At 33.8% G+C, this 24,620-nt stretch overlaps 1 protein-coding gene across 3 annotated transcripts in view; it reads left to right on the top strand.

The window, feature by feature from the left end:
* Window positions 1-24,189, top strand: part of LOC143059081 (hemicentin-2-like) — a 35,154-nt gene extending 10,965 nt beyond the window's left edge. For 2 of the 3 annotated variants that reach the window (XM_076232556.1, XM_076232567.1), the window contains exons 6-39: window positions 847-1,158; window positions 1,481-1,783; window positions 2,075-2,380; window positions 2,927-3,232; window positions 4,101-4,406; window positions 4,674-4,973; window positions 5,659-5,958; window positions 6,484-6,792; window positions 7,400-7,705; window positions 7,947-8,249; window positions 8,535-8,834; window positions 9,513-9,818; window positions 9,996-10,292; window positions 10,770-11,066; window positions 11,449-11,745; window positions 11,933-12,238; window positions 12,479-12,781; window positions 13,184-13,486; window positions 13,845-14,144; window positions 14,295-14,594; window positions 15,133-15,429; window positions 16,136-16,435; window positions 16,673-16,978; window positions 17,343-17,639; window positions 17,855-18,109; window positions 18,474-18,761; window positions 19,317-19,568; window positions 20,010-20,273; window positions 20,674-20,685; window positions 21,350-21,478; window positions 22,058-22,223; window positions 22,426-22,482; window positions 22,786-22,851; window positions 23,073-24,189. In XM_076232556.1, the coding sequence (XP_076088671.1) occupies window positions 847-1,158; window positions 1,481-1,783; window positions 2,075-2,380; window positions 2,927-3,232; window positions 4,101-4,406; window positions 4,674-4,973; window positions 5,659-5,958; window positions 6,484-6,792; window positions 7,400-7,705; window positions 7,947-8,249; window positions 8,535-8,834; window positions 9,513-9,818; window positions 9,996-10,292; window positions 10,770-11,066; window positions 11,449-11,745; window positions 11,933-12,238; window positions 12,479-12,781; window positions 13,184-13,486; window positions 13,845-14,144; window positions 14,295-14,594; window positions 15,133-15,429; window positions 16,136-16,435; window positions 16,673-16,978; window positions 17,343-17,639; window positions 17,855-18,109; window positions 18,474-18,761; window positions 19,317-19,568; window positions 20,010-20,273; window positions 20,674-20,685; window positions 21,350-21,478; window positions 22,058-22,223; window positions 22,426-22,482; window positions 22,786-22,851; window positions 23,073-23,409 (9,086 nt within the window). In that variant the 3' untranslated portion in view covers window positions 23,410-24,189. The remainder of the gene's footprint in view (window positions 1-846; window positions 1,159-1,480; window positions 1,784-2,074; window positions 2,381-2,926; window positions 3,233-4,100; window positions 4,407-4,673; window positions 4,974-5,658; window positions 5,959-6,483; window positions 6,793-7,399; window positions 7,706-7,946; window positions 8,250-8,534; window positions 8,835-9,512; window positions 9,819-9,995; window positions 10,293-10,769; window positions 11,067-11,448; window positions 11,746-11,932; window positions 12,239-12,478; window positions 12,782-13,183; window positions 13,487-13,844; window positions 14,145-14,294; window positions 14,595-15,132; window positions 15,430-16,135; window positions 16,436-16,672; window positions 16,979-17,342; window positions 17,640-17,854; window positions 18,110-18,473; window positions 18,762-19,316; window positions 19,569-20,009; window positions 20,274-20,673; window positions 20,686-21,349; window positions 21,479-22,057; window positions 22,224-22,425; window positions 22,483-22,785; window positions 22,852-23,072) is intronic. The other variant, XM_076232575.1, reaches the window with a different exon arrangement.
* The last annotated feature ends 431 nt before the right edge of the window (window positions 24,190-24,620 follow it).

Here is a 24,620-nt window from a genome sequence, read left to right as displayed (position 1 = left end):
ATGATCTGGAGAAATTTTTCATTGATGTTTTTCTGCCGATTGAGTCCAGATTGCATCCAGATCTAGTCGATTTCAAACCGTATTTGCCGAAATCGTTCCGGAACAGTTCTGTTATTAATACGAAATTCGCCAATGATACCCACCTCAGAGTCCCGACAATTACAGAATACAATACGACTGAGACCAGACAAAGACGTTTGCAATGAGATAGAGAGGATCGTGATAGAATTCCGTTCCGACAGTACCTGATCATCCCGAGTATGTCGACAGTTTTCGAACGGATAACTTCTGTCAGCGTCGGTTCACTGTCTGGTCACTGTCTGATCTCTGTCGGATTACATTCGGTAGAATCGGGATGCAGTTGTGACCAATTCGGTCGAATTTTACTTTGCGAAAGATACAAATCGGATTAAAAACGGATTGAGAACGGGATTATCGTGAAAAAATTCTCTTGGAAACGGTTGAATATCGACGCTTCCTGAACAATATCTGATTGTTGTCGTGATTAATTAATTAAAGTTTGAATTTCCTTCCACGATTCACAGGATCTTGATCAGACTTTTGACAAATTTTAATTGGGAATGGTCCTGTCAAGGACGGCAGTAAAAATCGTGAATGTGTGATCACAGATTTAGCGAAAATATATCAACCCACATTGAATTGTAATTTCATTAAGTAAACAATCAATGTCAGTTTTTAATTCTTATACCACAATACTTATATAAAACAATACATCTTAAGTAAACAATTATCTAATATTTAATACCAAACAAGCATTTGGGTTTACGATTGCATTTCTTTTTTTAAAGAAAGCAACTTGTATTGTATGTTATCTATTTATTACAGGGTCCATACCAGTAGTAACAGTTTCTCAGCCCACCTACTCGGGAACCACAGGACAGTCGGTTACTTTACAATGTACAGTTTCTTCGCCAAATGACGCTCTCCAGTCTGTATCGTGGACTTTTAATAATGGTGCATCAACCATTATAATTGCAGCATTTAGCAATACAGCAAAATATAGCGGAACAACAACTACCACGCCGTCTCTAACCATATTTAATCTGGCATCTACAGATGCCGGAACCTATATATGCTCAGCTACCAACACTATTGGAACCGGAAGTAGTAGTGCAACCTCACTCAGCGTCACAGGAAGTAAGTTATAACGAGGCTATAGAGGGGAAGAGCTATATTTTCTTGGTAATTAATTGCACAAAAACTGAAAAATCTTTGATATTTAGGGTTTTTAATAAGTATTTATTTTTTGAAAAGACAAAAATACTATGTGTGACTTTAAAGTGAAATATGTCCGAAGAACATTAATATTTCACTTAAAAGGTTTTAAAAGTAAACGATTCACATCAACAAAAGAAGGCATACCGACTATTTATAACTATTTATTTTTTATTCGTAATCTCTGAAAAAGATATATACCTCACAGTATTGGAAGTATATTAATAATACTGATATTTTTCAGACTTACTTTCTGTAACTATTCCACAATCATCCTACAGCGTTTTGACTGGTCAACAGGTAACCATACCTTGCACTGTTACCGGAACTCCTATCCAGACTAACGTGTTCTGGAGAAAAGTGGTCAATGGTGTTCAAACTAACGTAGATATAAATGGTAACAGTAGATATTCTGGAGGTACCACCTCAAGTCCATCATTGACAATAATCAACACACAGAGTTCAGACGAAGGAACATACGTGTGCTATGCTTCAAACAATATTGGGACATCAAACAGTCAAAATACGTTCCTAGACATTACTGGAGGTATGTACAACTATAAGTTACTGTATGTTTATTATACATGCATTAATCATAGATTTAATCATATATCTTAAAATTTCGTTTTTCCTTGATTTATAAATGTTTTACTAGTAGTTGATTTATCCATTAACAATTTTGAATGAGTTTATCAATTTCAAAATGATTTTTAAAAAAACAACGTCAAATGACTGTTAAGAATAGAAAGATTGAATATGTTAATCTATTTAGCATTTCTTATTTAAGATCCATGATTCCTTATAGTAAGTTATTCACAACCATTCTCATATTTAACAGGTGTCCCAACTGTGACAATTGGAGGATCTAACTTCCAAGTTCAAGTGGGTAATTCCATAACAATAGGATGTACTGTTACCGCCAACCCTGCTGTTACTAGTGTGTATTGGACCCGTGATATTAATGGCCAGAGTACCATTATAGGACCCTCATCCAATCCTAGTAAATATGGTGGATCTACCACTGTAACACCATCTCTAACTATACTCAATGCTGACATTAGTGACGCAGGAAACTACCAGTGTTTCGCCATCAATAATATAGGAACTGGTTCAAGTCAACAGGCATTACTTGATGTACAAGGATGTAAGATAATTATATATTTTCACCATGTGTTTTGCAATCTGTTTCTACTTTTAATCTGGAGTCATAATGTGATCATATTGTTTTCTTTTTCTTTGTAAGAACTTGTACTTTGAGTCATTTTTTCTTTTAAACTGAAGTCAATATGATAATGATAATGATATACCTTTTGGACCTTTTGGATAATAGCTCTTCATCTTTTATATAAGCTTTGGATTTCAAATATTTTGGCCACGAGCATCACCAAAGAGACATGTATTGTCGAAATGCGCATCTGGTGCAAGAAAATTGGTACCGTTAATTTTATAATTTACAGAGTAACCTATATAAAAATATTAATTTCTCAAAGCCGCTGTTCATGGTACAACATAATTAGAACAAATCAAAGAGAAAAACAAAAAAATAAACATACATTGATAATGATATTATTAAACATTAATGATTTCTTCATGTTGATTTTGAAAGTGTGATTTTGTATATTTACTTGTATTTGTTTGTAAATGGAAATCATGGTTATGATTTACATCGTTGTACTCATTTCTTTTTTAGCGGTCCCTACAGTACGGGTAAGCTTTCCAAGCTACCAAGTTAATATTGCTGGTTCGCTCACACTTGGTTGTTCGGTTGTTTCGAATCCTTCTCACTTCCAAGTTTACTGGAGGAAGAATGCCGGTGGAATAACAACAGATATTGACGTTACCAATAGTGGCGGGAAATATTCTGGTTCCACGGTTTCTACTCCATCCCTGACTATCAACAATGCTGCATCAAGTGATGAAGCTAGCTACACCTGTTATGCCACAAACAGTGTGGGAACAGGACAGAGTACATCAACATCATTAACTGTTGTCGGCAGTAAGTATAGCAGATTGCCTTTTTTAATAACTCAGTTTTTTAAATGAATGTAGATTTTCTTCTGTCTGTAGTGTGGGTTTTTTTTGCAAAATTTTATATTGTTTTAAACTAAAAAAAAAGAGCTTTTGGTAAGAAATGATTCTTGGTGGATAGTCAACTTGAATTCGATATTAGTTCGATTATTAATCATTCTTTTTATCAGGTGTGTATTCTTGGGTACAATCAAAGATGAAAACGTGCAAAGCATTCATATACACCTTTTGAAACCAACTATTATATTTGTATTCTAGTTCTTGTATTTAAACCATATAAACAACGGAAATTACAATATGTTTTTTTATGATAAAGTTGTTTTTTCTTTCTTATAATCCGTATCTAATTTAAGAAATTTATTTTTCTTTGGTCAATGTTGCCTCATTGCATTGCTATTTATATGTATAGGAATCCACGTTAACATTTTTAAGTACATTTTCTGGATTATTTTTTTTTAATTACTAATCTAAACACTCACGTTGAATTATATTTCTGTTAACATTTAAATCCAGATTAAAATTAACGTTTCTCATGAAAGTTAATCTAGAATAAATATCAGTGGGATATCAACACAATGCATTTGAATGAAAACTAATTCAATAAAGGTAATTAAAACTAAAATAGACATTCATTTTTGAATGATTCTTTTTACTAGAATATTACATTTCACACCTTTTATAACAAAGTGTTCACACAAAGGTTGCGTTTTCCAGTATGTCATAGCAAAAATTGCCTTACCTAGCTATATAAAACTTTGTTTATTGTTGATCCATTGTAGGAAAGATATGAAAAAACCAACCTTAAGACTAGTAATAAATACTTTGACTAATTGTAGATACACCAACTGTTACTATACAACAACAGAACTACAACGTCAACTTTGGTAATTCTGCTGTTCTGGTATGTTCAGTCACAGCAAATCCAACTCATACAAACGTTTTCTGGCGAAAGATAAAGAATGGCGTAACCACAGATATAAATGTAGCTAACAGTAACAACAAGTACAGTGGTTCCACAGTCAATAACCCGTCTCTACAAATAAATAACGCTGATCTTAACGATGAGGCCAATTATGCTTGCTTTGCCTCCAATAGTGTTGGTACCGGACAAAGTACACAGACATTCCTAGATGTTACTGGAGGTAAATTACTAATGCATTAATGAAAAAGTATATTTCTATTTGTTTTTGATCAATGTTTCAGTTTTGTAAATACATTTTGTATTACAAATGAGTCTGAACTGTTCTCAACACAAAGTCCTCAATATCTTTATTATTGACGACTATGTCCAAACTCATTATATCAATATCAGTATTTTATCATTCTATTCCACAAATATTTTAAGAAATCAATAGTTTTTGCAGTGTGAATAATTTTCTAAAGAGATATTCTATGTTTTTACTCAACAGATATTCCCGTGGTTACTATATCTTCCAACAGCTATTCGGTATCGCTTAGCGGTACAGTTACATTGCAATGTACGGTATCCGCGAACCCAACTCAAACATCAGTCACGTGGCAAAGAATCGTTAACGGTGTACTCACTACAGTTACAGTAGATGGATCCAGAATGATTGGTAGCACTGTCAGTACACCATCTCTCACCATCAGTAATGCTGTATCTGGTGACGAAGGAAATTATATCTGTACTGCATCTAATAGTGTCGGTATTGGAACCAGTCAGCAGACATTCTTAGACGTCCAAGGAAGTAAGTTTTAGAATCATTTTCATACATGTAACTGCGTGGACTACCGCAATACTAATAAGCATGTTGGTTATAATACTGATCATTTACCTTCAACGTGTTTGTCATCGGCTATCGATTATTAGTTATCGAAGATACCAGGACTTTATGCGCGTTTCGTCTACATTAGACTCCTCAGTGACGCTCAGATCAAAATAGTTGTGAAGACTAAACAAGTACAAAGTTTTTTGAAGAGCATTGAGGACCACAAAATCCAAAAATTTGTGTCAAATACGGCTAAGGCAATCTATTCCTGGGATAAGAAAATCCTTAGTGGTTCGGAAAATTCAAAGTCTTGTCAACAGGAAATTTATAAAAATGACCATTTTATAATTGCTATTCATGTCAACACCGAAGTGCTGATAACTGGGCTGGTGATCGGTTATTTTACCGCTCAAATGTTAATCACACAAGTCAAATTGTTGTTTGAATGAAGAGCACAAATTAAATAGCTGCTACTTTGATAGTTATTTTCTGGTGCCACTAAGTTTTGTTTTGGTTGCTGTAGTTCAATTTTGTTATGTTTTGAATTTGTTTTTGTTTTGTATAGGGGTTTTTAATGGCAAATTGCTAATATTGCTTTTCTTTCAAAAAACATTTGATAACTTGATCTTTATTTAACTAAAATCAAAATGTATGCCTTTTTTAGATTTACCTACAGTTACTGTTGGTCAGAATCAGTACTCTGGTAGCTTCGGACAAACTGTAACAATGGTATGTACAGTACAAGCTAATCCTTCAGAAACCAGTGTTTACTGGAGAAAACTGGTAAACGGACAAATGACAAGTATAGATATGAATAATGTGCGGTATACAGGCTCGACTGTAGGTTCGCCATCACTAACCATCACTGCCTTGGAGTTGTCTGATGAAGGATACTATCAATGTTATGCTCAGAATAGTGTGGGTACTGGTAGTAGTCAACAAACATTTTTAGATGTGATTGGAAGTAAGTTATCGTATACAATATTATTGAATTTATGTTGACATTGATAAAGATAATTGTTTTGAAGGACTTCAAGCTTCAAATGGCTTCATATCAATTCACACAAGACCAGCGTTAGTTTAAACATATTTATTAATGGTGGATTGGGGAACAACTTATTAAAACTTATATCAATCCCTTTCCACTTTGTGGGTGCGAAAGCTACTTTGTAGCGGCCTTAGCCTACTCTTTTCCGAAACTGCTTCTGTGTTTTTAGCTGATATGTAAAGCTTTCAACGGTTCCATGTAAAACAAATATAAGACATGCATTATATTGCGTCATGTTCATTTTATCAATATTGAAAGTTTGTATATATGTAACCAGTATATGAATTAACTCAACAGGCAAATATTTGACAACATTTATCTAAAAGATAAACGAACACACAAGGAGACAGAACTAATATATAATAGTCACAATGATTCAAGATTTTTTTTGTTAAAATTGTCGCCGTAAATCGACTATAATTTAAACTTACTTATTTTCAGATGTCCCATCTGTGCAAGTTTTGTCTAACACATACTCTGTGAATCTTGGAGGCACAGTAGTCCTTGGTTGTCAAGTTATTGCCAATCCATCGGCCACTAACGTTTATTGGCAAAAACTTGTGAATGGTGTTCTAACAACTGTTGATATGAGTACAAATAACTTTAACAAGTACAGTGGATCTACAGTACAATCTCCATCTCTAACTATCATTAGTACCACGGAGGCGGATCAAGGAAACTACGTCTGTTCTGCTACAAACTCAGCCGGAACAGCCTCCAGTAGTCAGACATTTTTGGATGTTGTAGGCAGTAAGTGATGTTAACTATATATTTTCAAACTAAAAGAATTGTAATTAATTTGCATTAATATTAAACTATTGTTCAAATACTCAGTGATATTCATTCATTATCGTTTTAAAGCCTAAAAATACCTGTTAAACAAAAAAAGCAAAAACAGAATACAGCACATGACCGATCACCTATGATTTTGACTTTTTGTTCACATGACATATGCAGCTGATGGGCTTATCAATTACTTGATTAACGAGATGAGACCGTTCTTACAGAAAGCAATGTTAGTGCGATGAGGAGATAACTGTGTTGTATTTTAAGCTCCGATTGTATCAATTGGTGATTTGATGGTCGCAAACTAAGTTAACTGGTGACACCTAAGTGGAGTCAGCAAACCGGTATTTGCGACCATCAAATCACCAATCGATGCCGTCAGAGCTTACAATACGATACAGTTATCTCATAATTGCATGGAGCATGTTAACATTACTTTGTGTAAGAACGGCCTCCATTCGTTTTGTGAATTGATGCCATGAAAGTTTGTGACGTTATACAATCAAAATAAAGGTTATAATCTATGTTGCATTCGAATAGCCTATAGTACGTACATGATTATATTTTGTAGATCTACCCACAGTAAGCATACCCCAGAGTGCGTACAGTGTAAATGTTGGTAGTCAAATTACCATTCCTTGTACCGTGTCAGCTAATCCCACAGAAACCAATATCTACTGGACCGTGGCAGTCGGTAACAACGCCGAACAGACCATCTCCATGACGAATACCCAGAAGTATCAAGGATCTTCTGTAAACTCCCCATCATTGATCATCCTCAGCACGACTCAGAGTGACTCTGGGGTTTATAGATGTCATGCAACAAATAATGTTGGTACTGGACAGAGTAATCCGACCACACTTAATGTTGTGGGAAGTAAGTACAGACTATTTTAAGTAAACGGTAAAATAGGAATGTTCTGCTGTTAAAATCAGATCTTATCAAATATGGCATGAGTTATACATATTCTTAGTTACATTATATTCTTCGAATGATTGACAAAATATTTCTTACGAATATTTGTTCATCTTGTAAACTATGTTTAATATTAATACTCCACACTCACTTTTTAAATATGTAATTTTTTAAAGTGATTTTTTTATTTTCTTTGCTATAGATATACCAGTTGTGACTGTTGCACAAACTAATTATCCTGTGAATTTTGGACAGTCTGTCCAGCTAGTATGTACTGTTAGTGCAACTCCAACCCAAACACAGGTGTACTGGACTAGAGTCCAGAACGGACAGGCAGTTACCATTTCTACAGCTAACACAGCCAAATATAGCGGATCTACCGTCAGTAACCCATCTCTTACAATCAGTAATGTGGATCAAAATGATGAAACATTTTATGTTTGTTATGCAACAAATTCAGTGGGAACAGGACAGAGTCAACAGACCTATGTAGATGTTTCTGGAAGTACGTATAAATCATGTTTACTTTACTCTTTGAGCTTATGCTTTGTGGTAATGCATTTGATTAGGAACTTTTGGTTTTGAATTTTCATCGGAGTTGGATATTTGTGTTATTTTACTTTTTTAGAAACATAGGATTTGCTTTTGGTTTATGTAAAGTACACTGTATTGGTATTTATCTCTTAATACAAATAGAATATCCCATTGTATTTTGTATTGTTGTTATGCGATCTGAAATTTTAAATACATTTTGAAATGATGGCTCTTTAACCACATTTTTATTTTGCAGATTTACCTGTAGTGACAGTTCAGTCCAATAGTTACAGTGTACTTCTTGGACAGACAGCAACACTTGTCTGCACAATATCCGCTAACCCAAGTGCCACAAGTGTACGGTGGTATAAAGTTATCAATGGAGTACAATCTTCCCTTTCTACTAATGCTGGGAAATATAACACACCAACTGTTAACAGTCCTAATCTAATTGTCAACACTGCTGCTCAGAGTGACGAGGGCTACTATGTCTGTACAGCAACTAACATTGTCGGAACTGGAACTTCATCTCAGACATATTTGACTGTTACAGGAAGTAAGTGTTTTCTGGTTAAAAAAATTATCAAATGTCAGATTTGAAAGCATCAATGTTTCAGTTATCTTGACACTAGGATTGTGAGTTTTTATTTCGATTTTAAAATTTAAAAGAAGTTAATACAGAAAATTTATATAAGTTATAAAAAAAGAAGATGTGGTATGGTTGCCAATGAGGCAACTGTCCACAAGAGACCAAAATGACACAGACATTAACAACTATAGGTCACCGTACGGCCTTCAACAATAAGCAAAGTCCATACCGCATAGTCAGCTATAAAAGGCCCCGATAAGACAATGTAAAACAATTCAAACGAGAAAACTAACGGCCTTAGGGACGACATCAAAAGATCGATGTAGGAGAAACAAATATGTAACACATAAACAAACGACAACCACTGAATTACAGGCTCCTGACTTGGGACAGGCACATACTTAAAAAATGTGGCGGGGTTAAACATGTTAGCGGGATCCCAACCCTCTCCTAACCTGGGACAGTGGTATAACAGTACAACATAAGTTCTTCGTTTTTTCGAGTTATAAATGAAGTATTCTACCAAATACTTTGCTTTTGCTTTAATTGAAAAAAAAAGAGTATAAATGTATAAAGCAACAAATAATATGATTTAAAATAGCTTTTTTCTGAGAAATCCTTTCAGTAAAATATTACTTTTTTCAGATTTGCCGTCAGTAACTGTAGCTTTATCAAATTACAACACTAACATTGGTGCGACTGTGACTCTTGGTTGTACTGTAGTGGCTTCCCCTGCTGCCACCACTGTATACTGGCAACGTATAGTTAACAATCAACAACAAAGTATTGATACCACCTCCTCCAACTCACGATACAGTGGTTCCACTGTCTCCAATCCGTCACTGGTCATTACTAACGCTCAATCATCGGACGAAGGAAACTATATATGTTATGCTACAAATAACATTGGAACTGGCAACAGTCAGCAGACTTTTCTGGACGTCATTGGAAGTAAGTTTTTTTTGGAATGATAACTATATAGCAGTAATAAGTCATATTTCCATTTCATAACCACGGTTTCTTTCTTGATATCATTGTAAAATGTAACTAATTTGATTTATTAAGGACCAGTCACGTGCAAACAATTATTAATTAAAACTAAAATATTTAAATGAATGACTTTTCCAGACATACCCGTTGTGACAGTACAAGAAAATGTCTACTCTGTCAACATCGGAAGTAGCATCAATCTGGTGTGCAATGTACAAGCCAATCCTAGCCATACTTCAGTCACGTGGCGGAAAATTATAAATGGAGTAACAACAGCAGTTACAATATCTGGGAGGTTTTCCGGTGCTGCAGTCAACAGTCCAACTCTTACAATATCGAATGCAATACTTAATGATGAAGGCTACTATATATGTTTTGCGACAAATAGTGTTGGCACAGGTCAAAGTTCACAAACATTTTTAGATGTCATTGGAAGTAAGTAGACTGTACTAGAAAATAAATAAAGAAATGAAAATAAGACAGTTTACCTTTTATATTGTACATACGTTTAAATAATTATTGTACATTCAAACATAGCATATGTAATTCACCATACATGCATATTTTGACACCAATTACCAAGAAAATGATGCTACTTTTAGTAATCCGATCAATTTGATTTCAAAATCAAGAGAGATATTTAAAAATAAAGAAAAACAAGTGTCTGTAGAATTAACCTTATCTTATTGAGATTTTAATTATTTGTATAATAACATCACAATGTTTTTCAAAAGAAGTCCCACATTGATTATTTAATAAATTCCTTGTTTTATCAAAATAAAATCTTTTGTCCAAAGCGTTGATGAACAATGAAACGTTCGACCAACTTACAATTACTCAAATCAGTTATAAAATGTATGCTGCAAGTGCTTTTGAATTAAATGAACTAAATATTAAACAATCATTCTATAGGTGTCCCTGCAGTGACTATTGGTTCTAACTACTACTCCGTTAACTACGGAAATACAGCAACAATTGTATGCAATGTTGTTGCAACACCAACAGAAACAAGTATATCGTGGCAAAAAATACAAAATGGTATACCATCAACAGTGGTTATATCAGGGCGATACCAGGGTGGTACTGTGTCCTCCCCTAATTTGGTTATCACTGGTACCGGAATTACGGACGAGGCATTCTACATATGTTCTGCATCTAACAGTGTAGGAACTGGACAAAGTTCTCAGACATACCTCGATGTACAAGGAAGTAAGTACTACATAATAGAAAATACCCCTGATATCAATATGAGGTGTGAATATATAAATACCCCTGACATCAGTACATAAATACCCTTGATATCAATCAATATGATGTGTGACTATATAGATACCTCTGATATCAATATGATGAATGACTATATTAATAAGTATTGCACTTTAATTAAACGCCTAATGCAGATATAAATACAAAATAACCATTCTTTCCTTCTATTAAATTGATAGGTGTTCAATGTGAAAGATAGTTCCTGACAAAATTTATTAGCCAACAATAATTTGTAAAACTCTAAATGTTATTGTTGATCTACAATCTTTCTCTTACAGCTGTACGTATAGATCGAATGTCTTATACACAATTCTACTTTTTACAGCTGTTCCTAGTGTACAGATATTATCCAACTATTACTCAGTTCAGATTGGTCTTTCTGTCACGCTCCAGTGCACTGTGACAGCTAATCCATCTCATACAAGCGTGACATGGAAGAAGATAGTTAACGGACAGGAAAGTAATATAGGATCAAACAATAGATATTCAGGAGGCAGTACCAATACACCTTCTTTGACAATTTCTAACGCTGTTGACACAGACGAAGGGTATTATATATGTACCGCATCAAATGCAGTGGGCACAGGTCAAAGTTCACAGACATATTTAGACGTTTCCGGAAGTAAGTGTGTTCATCTGTTGTTTTTTTTTTTTGGTATCTAATATATTTTTATGTTCTTCTATTTGGTCAAATAGTGCCTCTCTACAAGTATCAGTAATTATGTTCTACGTTTAATTTAAAATGTTATTGTTTGTTCATTTGTAGTGTTATATTAGATCCAATCTAATTATGCTTTATTCCTGTTCAGGTATATTAACAGTCACTGTACCACAGTCATCCTATAGTGTGAATTATGGACAGTCAGTACAGTTGGTATGTACTGTAACCGGAACTCCTGCAGTACAAAATGTGTACTGGCAAAAGATCACAAATGGCGCACAGACAAATATCAACACTAACACTAACTCGAACAAATATTCTGGATCTTCAACAGGAACTCCGTCTCTGACAATTCTAAATGCTGACAGTAATGACGTAGGATCGTACACATGTTACGCTACAAACTCTGTGGGAACTGGACAGAGTCAACAAACTCAGCTTTCTGTAGTTGGCAGTAAGTTTATCTACACGATACAATGATATGCAAAAGAAATACTAAAAATTTGTTGACTTCTTTTAAACTTTGTATTTATTATAAACTAAAACAGTTGTATCTATCTACATCAGTTGAAGTGTTGGTCTTTTAATGATACAATGTGAACAATGTTGGTTACACAATACCTCAAGCGCTCATTTTTGTATGCTATTCCATTTGTTTCGTGTTTATTCCTTCATAATGTGTAATCTTTTTCAGATGCACCTTCAGTGACTGTCGGACAAGGATACACTATTGCTCTTGGAAATTCTATAACTTTGACATGTACTGTATTTGCCACCCCGTCAGCCACAAGTGTTCAATGGAATAGAATTACAAACAATGTACCAATTGCAATAAACGTAGCCAGTAACCCAAATAAATATTCAGGTGCGACTGTCAGTACGCCATCTTTGACAATTTCCAACTCTGTTGAGGGCGATGAAGGGTACTATACTTGTCAAGCAACAAATTCTGTCGGAACCGGAACTAGTACCCAGACCTTCTTAAACGTTCAAGGAAGTAAGTAACTAAATATTTTCTCATTCTATGTTAATCTACAAATGATCTTTTTCGAAAAACGGTCTGTTCACCACAACTGATTTGGAAATATGCGTGCCCCTGCGCAAGCTCTCTCGAAATTCAACTGAAAGTGCTCAAAAAAGTTTATATCAAACGTTTCTATTAGAAATGTCTTAGACAATACCGATAAAAACCGTCAATCAAATATGTGTTACGGTAGTTAAGTCACTTGGAAAAGGATATTTATGTAAACAGTTGAAATAACAAAACAAAAATCAACTCGTAACATCAGAAAGCTGTTGTTTTATCATTTTTGGATTACTCACGTTGAAATCCAGATGAAACATTCTCAATTAGATTCGTACGACTATTTATCTATTATTTTTCTGTTTACTTTTAAAGCAATACCAGTGGTTACCATTGCCCAAGCACAGTATAGTGTTACTGTGGGTTCTTCCGTTACCATGGTTTGTACCGTGTCAGCCAACCCTGCTCATACATCAGTTAATTGGCAAAAAGTTGTAAATGGAGTATCAACAAATATCAATCTCTTCCAGTCCAATAAATACTCAGGATCTACTACCTCATCACCATCTTTGACTGTTCTCAATGTTGTCCTGTCTGATGAAGGATATTACACATGTAGTGCCCAGAATAGTGTCGGAACAGGTACCAGTTCACAGACATTCCTGGATGTTTCGGGAAGTAAGTAAATTTATCCGTAATGGAGATGAAAATCTCAAAATCTAAAGTTTCTTTGATTTAAAACTTTAGTTGAGTTTATCTAAACGCATCTATTTTCATATTGTATTTATACATGTAATTTACTGATTAATACATACCGATCACAAATTTAGACATGCGTAGGCGATTTATTATTTACAAGCATCTTATAAAAACCTGTCTACTAATTTGACATTTTGAAAAGTTCCAATTAAGAGAAGGGTACAAATAACCAGATTAAAAATTTATGTCAGCAGTTTCCCGTTTAATCCTGATATATCTTACGTTTGTTCATTCGATCGTTGAATACATCATGTCTGTCCCTTTGAATTTATTTTAGGTGTTCCCGTAGTAACAGTACTATCAACCAGTTACTCTATCAACGTCGGTAATTCAATAACATTACAGTGTACTGTAAGTGCCACTCCATCAGCGACAAGTGTCACATGGCAGCGATTCACCAATAATGTAGCAACAAATATTGACATGTCCAGTGGTCGTTACAGCGGAAGTTCAGTTGGCTCACCGTCATTGGTCATAAGTAATACTGTCATATCAGATGAGGGGTTCTATATATGTAAAGCTACTAATAGCGTTGGATCTGGACAAAGTCAACAAACGTTTTTAGATGTTATTGGAAGTAAGTGAAAGTATAGAATAAATATGTCTTATGTCTATAGTTCAGGATTAAAAATTTTGTTTCGAAAGTTCATTTAATCATGAAATGTTTACAATGTTATCGCGTTTGTTTTCTAAATATATTAAACGAAAATACATTGATTTCTTTAAGGTATTCCGACTGTCACTGTTCCACAATCTACATACACAGTCAATAGAGGATCATCAGTTACACTGCAGTGTACATATACCTCAAACCCAGCACCTACTAGTGTTTTTTGGGAAAGGACTGTAGCCAATCAGGTCACAATTATATCTACAGCTATCAGTAAATATGATGGTTCCACCACCCAGTCACCATCTTTGATAATAAATACCGCTGACGAATCCGACGAGGCCAATTATGTTTGTAAAGTAACCAACAGTGTCGGTACTGGAATCAGCTCTTCTACATTCCTTGATGTTTTAGGCAGTAAGTATGTTCTTGACATAACATCAAACTCACTATACATATATTATTCACATTTTACAAGTTATAAGGTATAAACATATGTTATCACAAATTACATTTTTTCATTTTACTGGAATATGTTTTATGTTATACATTCTGTCTAAGAAGATAAATATTTGGACCTTGAAATTCAACGATAAAAAATATATTCCTCACCAGATTACATGTGTGTAGCTAAAAAACTAACAAATTGTTTTCAGATTTAGCAACGCTTTCTGTTGTTTTCATTTGAAGTTATGTCAAATTTATCTTTTGTCAACAATACTCGAGGAACCTTTGATAACTATTCCAAACAGTTGGAGTTTTATTTAAGATTTGCAAACTTGACATTAAGAAGAAATTTGACCAAGAAGGACTAAAATGAATTGCCAAATCCATCTAATGTTAAGTTTGCCTACTGGAGTTTAAACTTTCTTTTTTTAATTAATTCATTGAGCTTCGTAAATCTTGAAGTATAAATCCAATTGATTATCATTAAAATCATGTTGTATTTTATTAGATATACCAGTTGTGACAGCGCCTACGTCAGCATATACTGTAAATGTTGGTGATTCTGTTACCATGACATGTACCGTAACAGCTAATCCACAACACACCACCGTTTACTGGCAGTATATATCTGGTGGCTCATCTACAAATGTTAACATGGGAGGAAGATTTAGTGGATCATCAGTCAGCTCACCCTCCCTAACATTATCCAATGCACAGTTATCAGACCAAGGAACATATGTTTGCTATGCTACTAATAGTGTAGGAACAGGACAGAGTACCCAGGTTGTATTGGCTGTTACCGGAAGTAAGTACTAATATAATGATTGTTTTCACAATTTACCATCTAATTTGACTCCGTGATAACGTCGTGAATATATGTTAGACTCACTCCACAAGTAACCTGTTTACCAAAAAGACTCCACATTATTTATGTATGTGCCTGTCCCAAGTCAGGAGCCTGTAATTCAGTGGTTGTCGTTTGTTTATGTGTTACATATTTGTTTTTTGTTCATTTATTTTTACATAAATAAGGCCGTTAGTTTTCTCGTTTGAATTGTTTTACATTGTCTTATCGGGGCCTATTATAGCTCACTATGCGGTATGGGCTTTTCGCATTGTTGAAGGCCGTACGGTGACCCATAGTTGTTAATGTCTGTGTTATTTTGGTCTTTTGTGGATAGTTGTCTCATTGGCAATCATACCACATCTTCTTTTTATATTGTTTACCTACTGGTATAATAAAACATCGGAACCTTATCTTTCGTTGGTGTTTTTCCTAGCATTGGAAATCATCTACTACAAATGGCGCCCACGTATTAATACTAGTATACAGACGAGATGAAAAAAAAATATTGTTCTAAAGGCTCCATAACGAAATCATGAATTATTACACGATGGACTGAAACTCTGTTCACAAAAACTCTGCCTTAGTAACTCTATTAAATTTGTATTTAAACCTTTATTACATTAACAGGATGGAATTTATGCATGTATCAACCATTTTCTTTTAGGTGTTCCTAGTGTAAGTCTTACTCAGGCATCTTTTACTGGAAACTATGGAGACACAATTACACTTGGTTGTACTGTATCTGCTAATCCCGGTGTGACCTCTGTTTACTGGCAGAAAGTTTCGGGAAGTGTAACTTCAACTGTAGACATGTCTAACTCCAGATATACTGGATCATCTGTCAGTACACCATCCCTAACCATAACTAACCTCAATAGTAACGATGGTGGGAATTATATATGTCTAGCTGCTAATTCTGTCGGAACTGGTCAGAGTGTACAAGGACCTTTAACAGTTGTTGGAAGTGAGTATTGTACTTTTATATATAGCTGTTATAGTCTGCTATTGTTGCTAATAAGCATTGATGTGGAGTTAAAATTAAAATTTTGAAAATATAAAAAACCATCTCAAAATATTGGTTTTAAAAAAGTAAATTGATTTGTCAATGTATCTCGTAAAACGTTTTCTAATATAATTCTAAATTGATGGAGCGCGTATATGTTTTCTAACATGTTCTCTATTTTTTCCCAATCTTTTTTAGACGTTCCTGTAGTTACAGTAAGTCAACCAACTTACTCCACAAATATTGGGAATACCATTGTATTGGCTTGTGTAGTGTCTGCCAACCCTGCACACACTGCTGTTTATTGGACACGACAGATCAACAATGGCAACACAGAAACTCTGAATCCTGCTTCCTCTACAAAATATTCCGGATCAACAACACAGTCACCGTCATTGACTATCAACAACGTAGACACGTCTGATGAAGGCAATTATATATGTCATGCAACTAATGCTGTTGGCACAGGTCAAAGCTCCCAGACGTTCTTAGATATTGTCGGAAGTAAGTAAATGAAGATGTTAATGCCGCTGAAATATAAAATAATACCGTGAGGTAAAGTCTAAAGCAGATACAAATGAACAATATAACTTCACAAACATGACATAATAGTGGCTTCTATCCATGTACTTCTTGCTAAATATTTTTTCAAAAAATCGACTTTTTTAGTCAGTTTTAATTAATAACAACTCATAGCAATACAACAAACATACCACGTCTTTTTTTTCATTACAATAAAAGATTAATCACCACAATATTTAATTTGCACTTGTTTTAGTTTGATAAGACTTTCGATCTGACTGCATAATTTAGATATGATGTTTGTGTAATTAGAGAGTTTAATAATGTTATCTTTTCTTATACATAGATATCCCATCTGTCACAGCGTCAATCGTCTCCTCTGTGAAGGTGGGAAATTCTGTGACAATAACCTGTACAGTAACAGCAACACCAGCAGCTACCCAGATAGTCTGGCAGAGACTTGTAAATAGTGTGACTACAACTATGGATTTAAGTAGTAACCGATACAGCGGAGGAACGATATTTAACCCGTCGCTCACTATTAACACTGTACAAGAAGGCGACCAAGGACAGTATGTTTGTCAAGCTACAAACAGCGTGGGAACAGGAACTAGTAATAATGTGTATCTAACTGTGACCGGAGGTAAATATTATAGTCATTTATCCTTCTAAAAGAACGTTTCTGTATTCAGAAAAAACAACATTTATCTGTACGTAAAACATGTCAGGAAAGAGACTCTGAGCAAAATAGATGGCGATAGTGTGTTTATAAACGAATTTCCAGTATGCATAGTTATTTATTCTCAACTTCTTGCTGATAACAGTCTAAAATGAGTAAAATGTCTGTTTTAATTTTAGATGCACCTACATCCATTGCTATTAGTCCCAGTCCAATAACTGTAAATGAAGGCCAGACTATAACAGCTACATGTACAGCCCTAGGAAGTCCAACGATAACATACACCTGGTTTAAGGGCAATTCCAATACGCAGTTGTCCACAGGTTCTGTTCTTCAGATCACATCCTCAACACGAACAGATGCCGGAACGTACCAATGTAGAGCTTCCAACACCTATGGTAATGCTGACGCAACTGTTGCAGTAGAGGTTCAATGTAAGTATCTTCATTAGGAATTATCAACAATGAAATCTTATTTGTATTTTTTATTACTTATTATTGACAATAAAACCCTACTTGATAATGTTTGATCATCATTGTTTTTTTTTATCAATTCTGTAAGTTGTCGACATGATGGATAGTCTTTCATTTGCATGCAAAACTCAGAAAATAAAATTAAGTAGAATTTAGGCCGACATCTTCAGTCTAGTGAAGCTTTATGGAATTACTTATCATTTGATCAGCCTTCTTTTAATAAAAAGACCTTTTATAAATTGTGACTTGGAAGGAGAGTTGTCTCATTGGCATTCATACCAATTCTATCCTAAATCTAACAAAAAGTGTATGTTTATTTCCACAGATGTGCCCGATGTTACTATCTCACAACCGTCCCAAGGCAGTGGTGGACAGGCTATAACAATACAATGCTCCTACGTTTCAAACCCAGGAGCTACTAATGTTATATGGAGCAAAGGAAATCAAGGCATCACAGTTGATGGTAGCAAATACGTCGGTGGTACCTTGTCTAATCCTAGCCTTACTATCACTAACCTGGCTGCTTCTGATCAAGGATCATACAGATGTTCAGTAGTAAACACCGTGGGACAAGGAGATTCATCATCTGTCACTCTTTCGGTTGATACATCAAGTAAGTCATATTCGTCATTATTAAAACTGTTTGATTGTAGACATCCTGCTGACTTGAATGTTTGTTTTCTTCAGATTTGAATATTGATTGACAAAATATTAGATAATTGTTTGTCATGTACAATTGTCTATTTATTAAATGAGTCATCGTTGATGAAGTCCGTATTCCAGTTTGATAATTGTAATAGAAATATTATTCTGATCTACTTCTAAAGTTTGGGATAGTTCACTATATCTTGTAGCAATAGATAGCTGGTTTTATATGATTTGTTTGAAAGCTTCTGATAAAGGTAGATCCATAATAGCGAATATTAATAAGATGTTTTCCCTTCTCGTTTAATGTGTCGATGTATAAAAGGTTAACTATGCACTCCTTATAGCAAACATTTTAATTGATGATACAAAGTATCAATGACTGTAACAGTTTTAACCAAAGGTTTATACTGTAGCTTCAAACTTTTTCCATCGTAATTCGGTATTGTTATTTTACTTTTTTTTCAAAGTACAATCTTGAAACTTCGGAACTGTTTAACGATTTTATATTATAATGTTTCAGCTGCGCCATCATACATAAGAATAACACCAGCAGGTGTTGTAGTACAGGAAGGTCAAGGTTTCACCCTGACTTGTGACGCTGATGGTGATCCTGCTCCAATATACAACTGGTATCACAATGACGTTATGATACATGAAGGTGCTGTCCTTACTATATCTAATTCCCTCTGGACTGAACATGATGGTTTACATCTATGTAAAGCTACCAACACTAAGGGAAGCAGACAGACATGGGAAGATGTTGATGTTCAGCGTGAGTTATATATTGTTTGTATCTTTGAGAACAAAGTCAACTGATATGTATTACATCAGTTTGAACAATACAGGTTATGTTAACAAATCCAATACGCAAAACTGGATTGTCTTTGTGTAGTTTGAGCTGTCATACAAGTAAGAGGTTTAGCTAGCTATAAATTCAGGCTCATTCCACTCCTTTCTAAATGTACCAAGTCAGGAATATGACAGTTGTTATCCATTCGTTTGATGTGTTACTTTTAATTTTGCTATTTGCGTAGGGACTTTCCTTTTTGAATATTCCTAGGAGTTCAGTATTTTTGTGATTTTACTTTTTGCATACTTCAAAAATTTCTTTCATCTTTTCCAAAAAAATGTTTTGCAAATGCAGTGTCTTAAACAAAACCCATGCTATTCACTTCAAACATATAAATTAACCTAACATTTTTATCATTTGTAGATATACCAGTGAGCACGGTTGCACAGACCAGTATATCGCAAACAGTTGGTAATCCTGTCAGCCTTAGCTGTGACACACGTGCTAACCCATCGGCTACTGCTTGGGAATGGCTTTACAACGGTAATTCCCTATCGTCAACCAACAAGGTACTAGTTGTTAACATGGATACAGAAAGTGATGCCGGGACCTATACCTGTAGAGCTACAAACGCAGTAGGATCATCGGCAGACATTGCATTTAGCATCGGTATAGGAACAGGGATCGGTAAGTGTATGTCTTCATACAGGAATGTGTTTGTACTTAAAGGTATTGATAACGGTTTGTTAAAAAAAAGGCATCGTACAAGTTAATGTTTGTACTGGTCGTTGAATGAACGTTTTTTTCTGACATTACTCATATAGATGGAATTTGTTTTTATATAGTTTGTTATTATTTGTTCCTTATATTATTACGAAAAGCAATTAAGAAGAAGTTTAATTTAGACAATCTCATTGACATTACGATTTGTACCGTTTAAGTCCTACTGAAATGTTATTGCTTCACTAATTGCACATGTTGGTTCTTTTTTCTTGTCATACTTTACTTTTCCTCTTGTGGAAGGGTAGTTAGAACATTCATTAATAATATAACCACTTGTATTATTATTCCGATGTTTACTTTACAGTTGACCCAGCAGGTACGCAGTATTTGATTGTCTCTCTATCTTTGTCTTTTTCATTAACAGCTTCCATGGCTTTGTCAGCATGAGAATCAAATGTTATAATGTGTGATAATTATCATACAATTTCTGATGTGATCGTTCTTTATTAGAATAGTTTTTACTTTCTTTTTTAACTTCTAAATCAGCGTCTAATTGATTATTTCTATTATGAACTCATTTATTGAGTAAATAATCTTTTTCTTCTTGGTGTATTTTGAGTTTGACTCCTATTATTATACCAATGTATTATGTTTAAATAAGTATGTTAGTGTACAGAAATTAATCATTGTATGCTGTTGAAAGATTTAAATGGCAATTATTCCATGATTATCTATATGAAGACATTATTAAACTATATAGAAGTCTTGTGATATTTCTTTTTTTCAACAAACCAGCCAGTTTCTTCCTTTTGATGTTTCAGGAGTTTCAATTTTTTTAATTTTTTTTCATTAAGGGGCCTGTTACGTTTTTAAACTGAACTTTGCTTTGTTCGCTTTTCCTGTACGAGACATGTGATGGTTTTATAAGACATAAAAGGATTATTAAATATCTATCGTTGAGATACTTTCAAAATAATTCTTACCTTTTTTACATTTGTGATATATATTAAAAATTGAGGTTTTCCTGTGTTGTTTTGTAGATCCTGGCCTTGGAGCATCGACAGGTGCATCTTCATCATTATCTACTGGAGAAATAGCCGCCATTATTCTAGCCATTCTATTTGTTTTACTGCTAGTCATCGGAATCATCATATGTTGTTGTTGTCAAGGTACGTGTTTATATAAGACTATAAAACCTCAATTTAACAAGAATGTTTAAACCTCAAGGATGGTATCACGACATCGTAGAATTCTTAATATATATGTCAGACCTGACTGTTTCCTAATACTATTTTGAATGTTATTGAAATGTCAAGTATTCTTCTTGTGATTGATTAATTGATTGATTTTATTATTTGATTGGACAGTTACACATTTTTCGGTTTTGTACATGTCCTAAAATGTCCTTTCTAAAATAATGAAGATGCGGCTCAATTATTTTTGAAGTTAAAACCATCTCATAAACAATCCTTTCAAACAATAGCTATTGCAATTAATATGCACACTCAAAAGAGAGACGAAAGATACAAAGGGACATTTACACTCATGTAAAATACAAACTTTTTGAATAAAATTCAATGAAGTGCAAACCAGTGACAACAAAGTAGGAAAACACATCTTCAGCACAAAATACTCTAACAATAGACAATAATCTACATAAAATGAAAAGCTCACAAAATCTCCTCTTTACAGTAAATGTGGATATATCAAACATCAATTAATTGTTTCAAAATAATATATGTTTTTAGGATACTGTGCTTCCTTGTGTGGTGGTAAAAAAGAAAAGGTAACTCCACAACCTGCACCTAAGATAGTACAAGTACCTGTTTACTATGAAGAACCAGAGGAATCAGTCATATCACTGCGTAAATTGGAAATTCCACGATTTTATGAGGAACCTGTTATTGTTGCATCGTAAGTCAAACATTATGTCTTTAACACAGAATGTAACTCTAATTCGTATCAATATTTTAGTTTTTGTTTAATTTAATAACTCTATGTAATATTGTGTATTAAATTTTATTTTTTTCACCGATATTATGAATTATAATGAGATAGTTATTGAATATTTTAAGCTATGACATGTTTAAATACTTGTTATCTTTTTTTTTCGTAGAGAACCACCAACAACTATGGTTAGGAAGATACGCCATAAGAAACATAGAACATACAGGTAATAACTAAGTTTGTATTTATAGTAAATAACATGCATTGTGTAATTCCTTAGACTTGGGATATAAATTAAGGAGAGGTTGACAAACAGATAAAATAATGATTATCCATGAAGTAAGTAAAACTAAGTCTGCAATCTACAATAAATATGACAATTCAGCCAAAACAATTTCTAAATTGCGTTTTGTCTGTTAATACATGAATACATGCTTAACCTTTTTTGAGTGACATTCAAAGCCGAATTAGCACAATTGACATTGTTCAAACAGCGAAGTTTAATTTCTAATGTGTGGTTTTTTTTTAGACGGCCATCAGACGAATATGAGATTAGCAAGTACCAAGTCCTTAAGCCTGATGAAACTAGAGAACTGTAAGTAGGACTTTCATAATGTATTTCAATCTTCCAATTTTTTTCTTTAAAACGTTTAGACTAAATGGTTGCAGAAACGCTTGCCTGCTTAACTTGTCATATATCTTATATTTTAGCTATGATTTTAAAATGTCAATGATTGTTAGTTTATGTATAAATATATATTAAACGCAAATGTTTTTTGTATTATAAACTTCATTGTTTTTATATCTTTTTTATAGTGAGACAACAGAACGTGCCAGAGAAAACACTTATGTAACATCCACTGGAACACGTCAGCAATACTATCTACCCGATGTTGAATACACATACGATGAGGAAGAAGAACGCAGACGACGAAGACGTAGAAGGAAGAAGAAGAGCAAACGTCATCACGAAGAACATGAAGTTCGCGATAACGAAATTATCGTAGAAGATAGAATAGAGAATGGAGATGTTTTACGTTCATCAGTACGATCAAGACGTAGCGACCATGACAACTTAAGAGCGTCTACAAGGTCACGTGATGCTGATTATGATGTAGTAACCGGTGAAGAATTTTATTACGAGCAGGAGTAATTTGACATATTAGATTTAGGTTATAATAGTGCAACTGGAAAATCTTGTAACAGCTCTTTTATAGTTATCATTACGTTCATAGTTAAAAATATCAACAGTGAAAAAAGGCAACTGCACGCTTTTCTTTAATAGACTAGCATATTATTACATTTGTACTTTAAGACATTTTACGCATTTATGTCAAATGTGCATAGTGATAGACTTTTAGACAGAACATAGTACTATTGGTATTGGTATTAGTAACAAAATGTGGTATTAGTGTCGTAAATCAGGTGTTAATCTAAGGTGTGTGGGTAGAACCTTACATGCTTTAGATTGTAGAGAAATATGTTTGTAATAGAAATAAGGTGCCTTGTTATCATAATCAATTGTTTAATGTCTTTCATACACGAATATCGAGGCAATCTACATGTTTTATAGACAAATTTTTTATCTTATTTTTACAAAATTTTTATATTAATATGATCCTGCATTTTGAATTGTGCTAACTTTCATTTAGATTTCTTTATATATTAAATGGTCTTTTTATGATCCGTCCATTTTTCATTTATTAGCTCATTATTTTGATATTATTTGTCATATTGTTTATTACTATAGGTTTTAGATTTTATTGTTTACGAATTTAATTTTAGATTTTCTTGTTATCTTCCGTCCCATTTTGTATCTTATGTTTCTGAATATTTTGAACATGTTTTTTTGTTGTTGAATTAATTAATTATCTTGTTTTAGGTAAACTTTTATATTTATATGAATTATCTCTAAATAAATATGTAATTTGTTTTTTCTTGAGTTTTAAAAATTGCATACTCAAAAAAAAACTATCTTATGAATTGAACATCAGAAAACTGCTGTTGCCTGATTTCATTGCAAGATCAGTAAAGTGTTTAAAGTAAAAGGTATGATCGTTTTGGTTTGACTTTGGTTTCGTATCTTAATTGAAACTATCATCATAAACGTGACAATATTCAATCATAACTCGACTGGATATACGACGGATTTGCTAAACAATCTTTCGAAAAAATGTTTACATAGTATTATAGGGTTATTGCATGAATATTTGGGAATATTGTCCCTCGAAGAAAATATATTGCACTCGCAAGCTCGTGCAATATAAACTTATACTCGGGACAATATTCACCAATATTCATGCAATAACCCTATAATTCTATGGGAAATATTGTCCCTCGAAGAACATATATTGCACTCGCAAG

The sequence above is a fragment of the Mytilus galloprovincialis genome, chromosome 1 (genome assembly GCF_965363235.1).
Source record: "Mytilus galloprovincialis chromosome 1, xbMytGall1.hap1.1, whole genome shotgun sequence".
In the NCBI taxonomy this organism is placed as follows: Eukaryota; Metazoa; Mollusca; class Bivalvia; order Mytilida; family Mytilidae; genus Mytilus; species Mytilus galloprovincialis.
The sequence above is the reverse complement of the archived record's forward strand: the minus strand, read 5'-3'. Positions and strand labels throughout refer to the sequence as shown.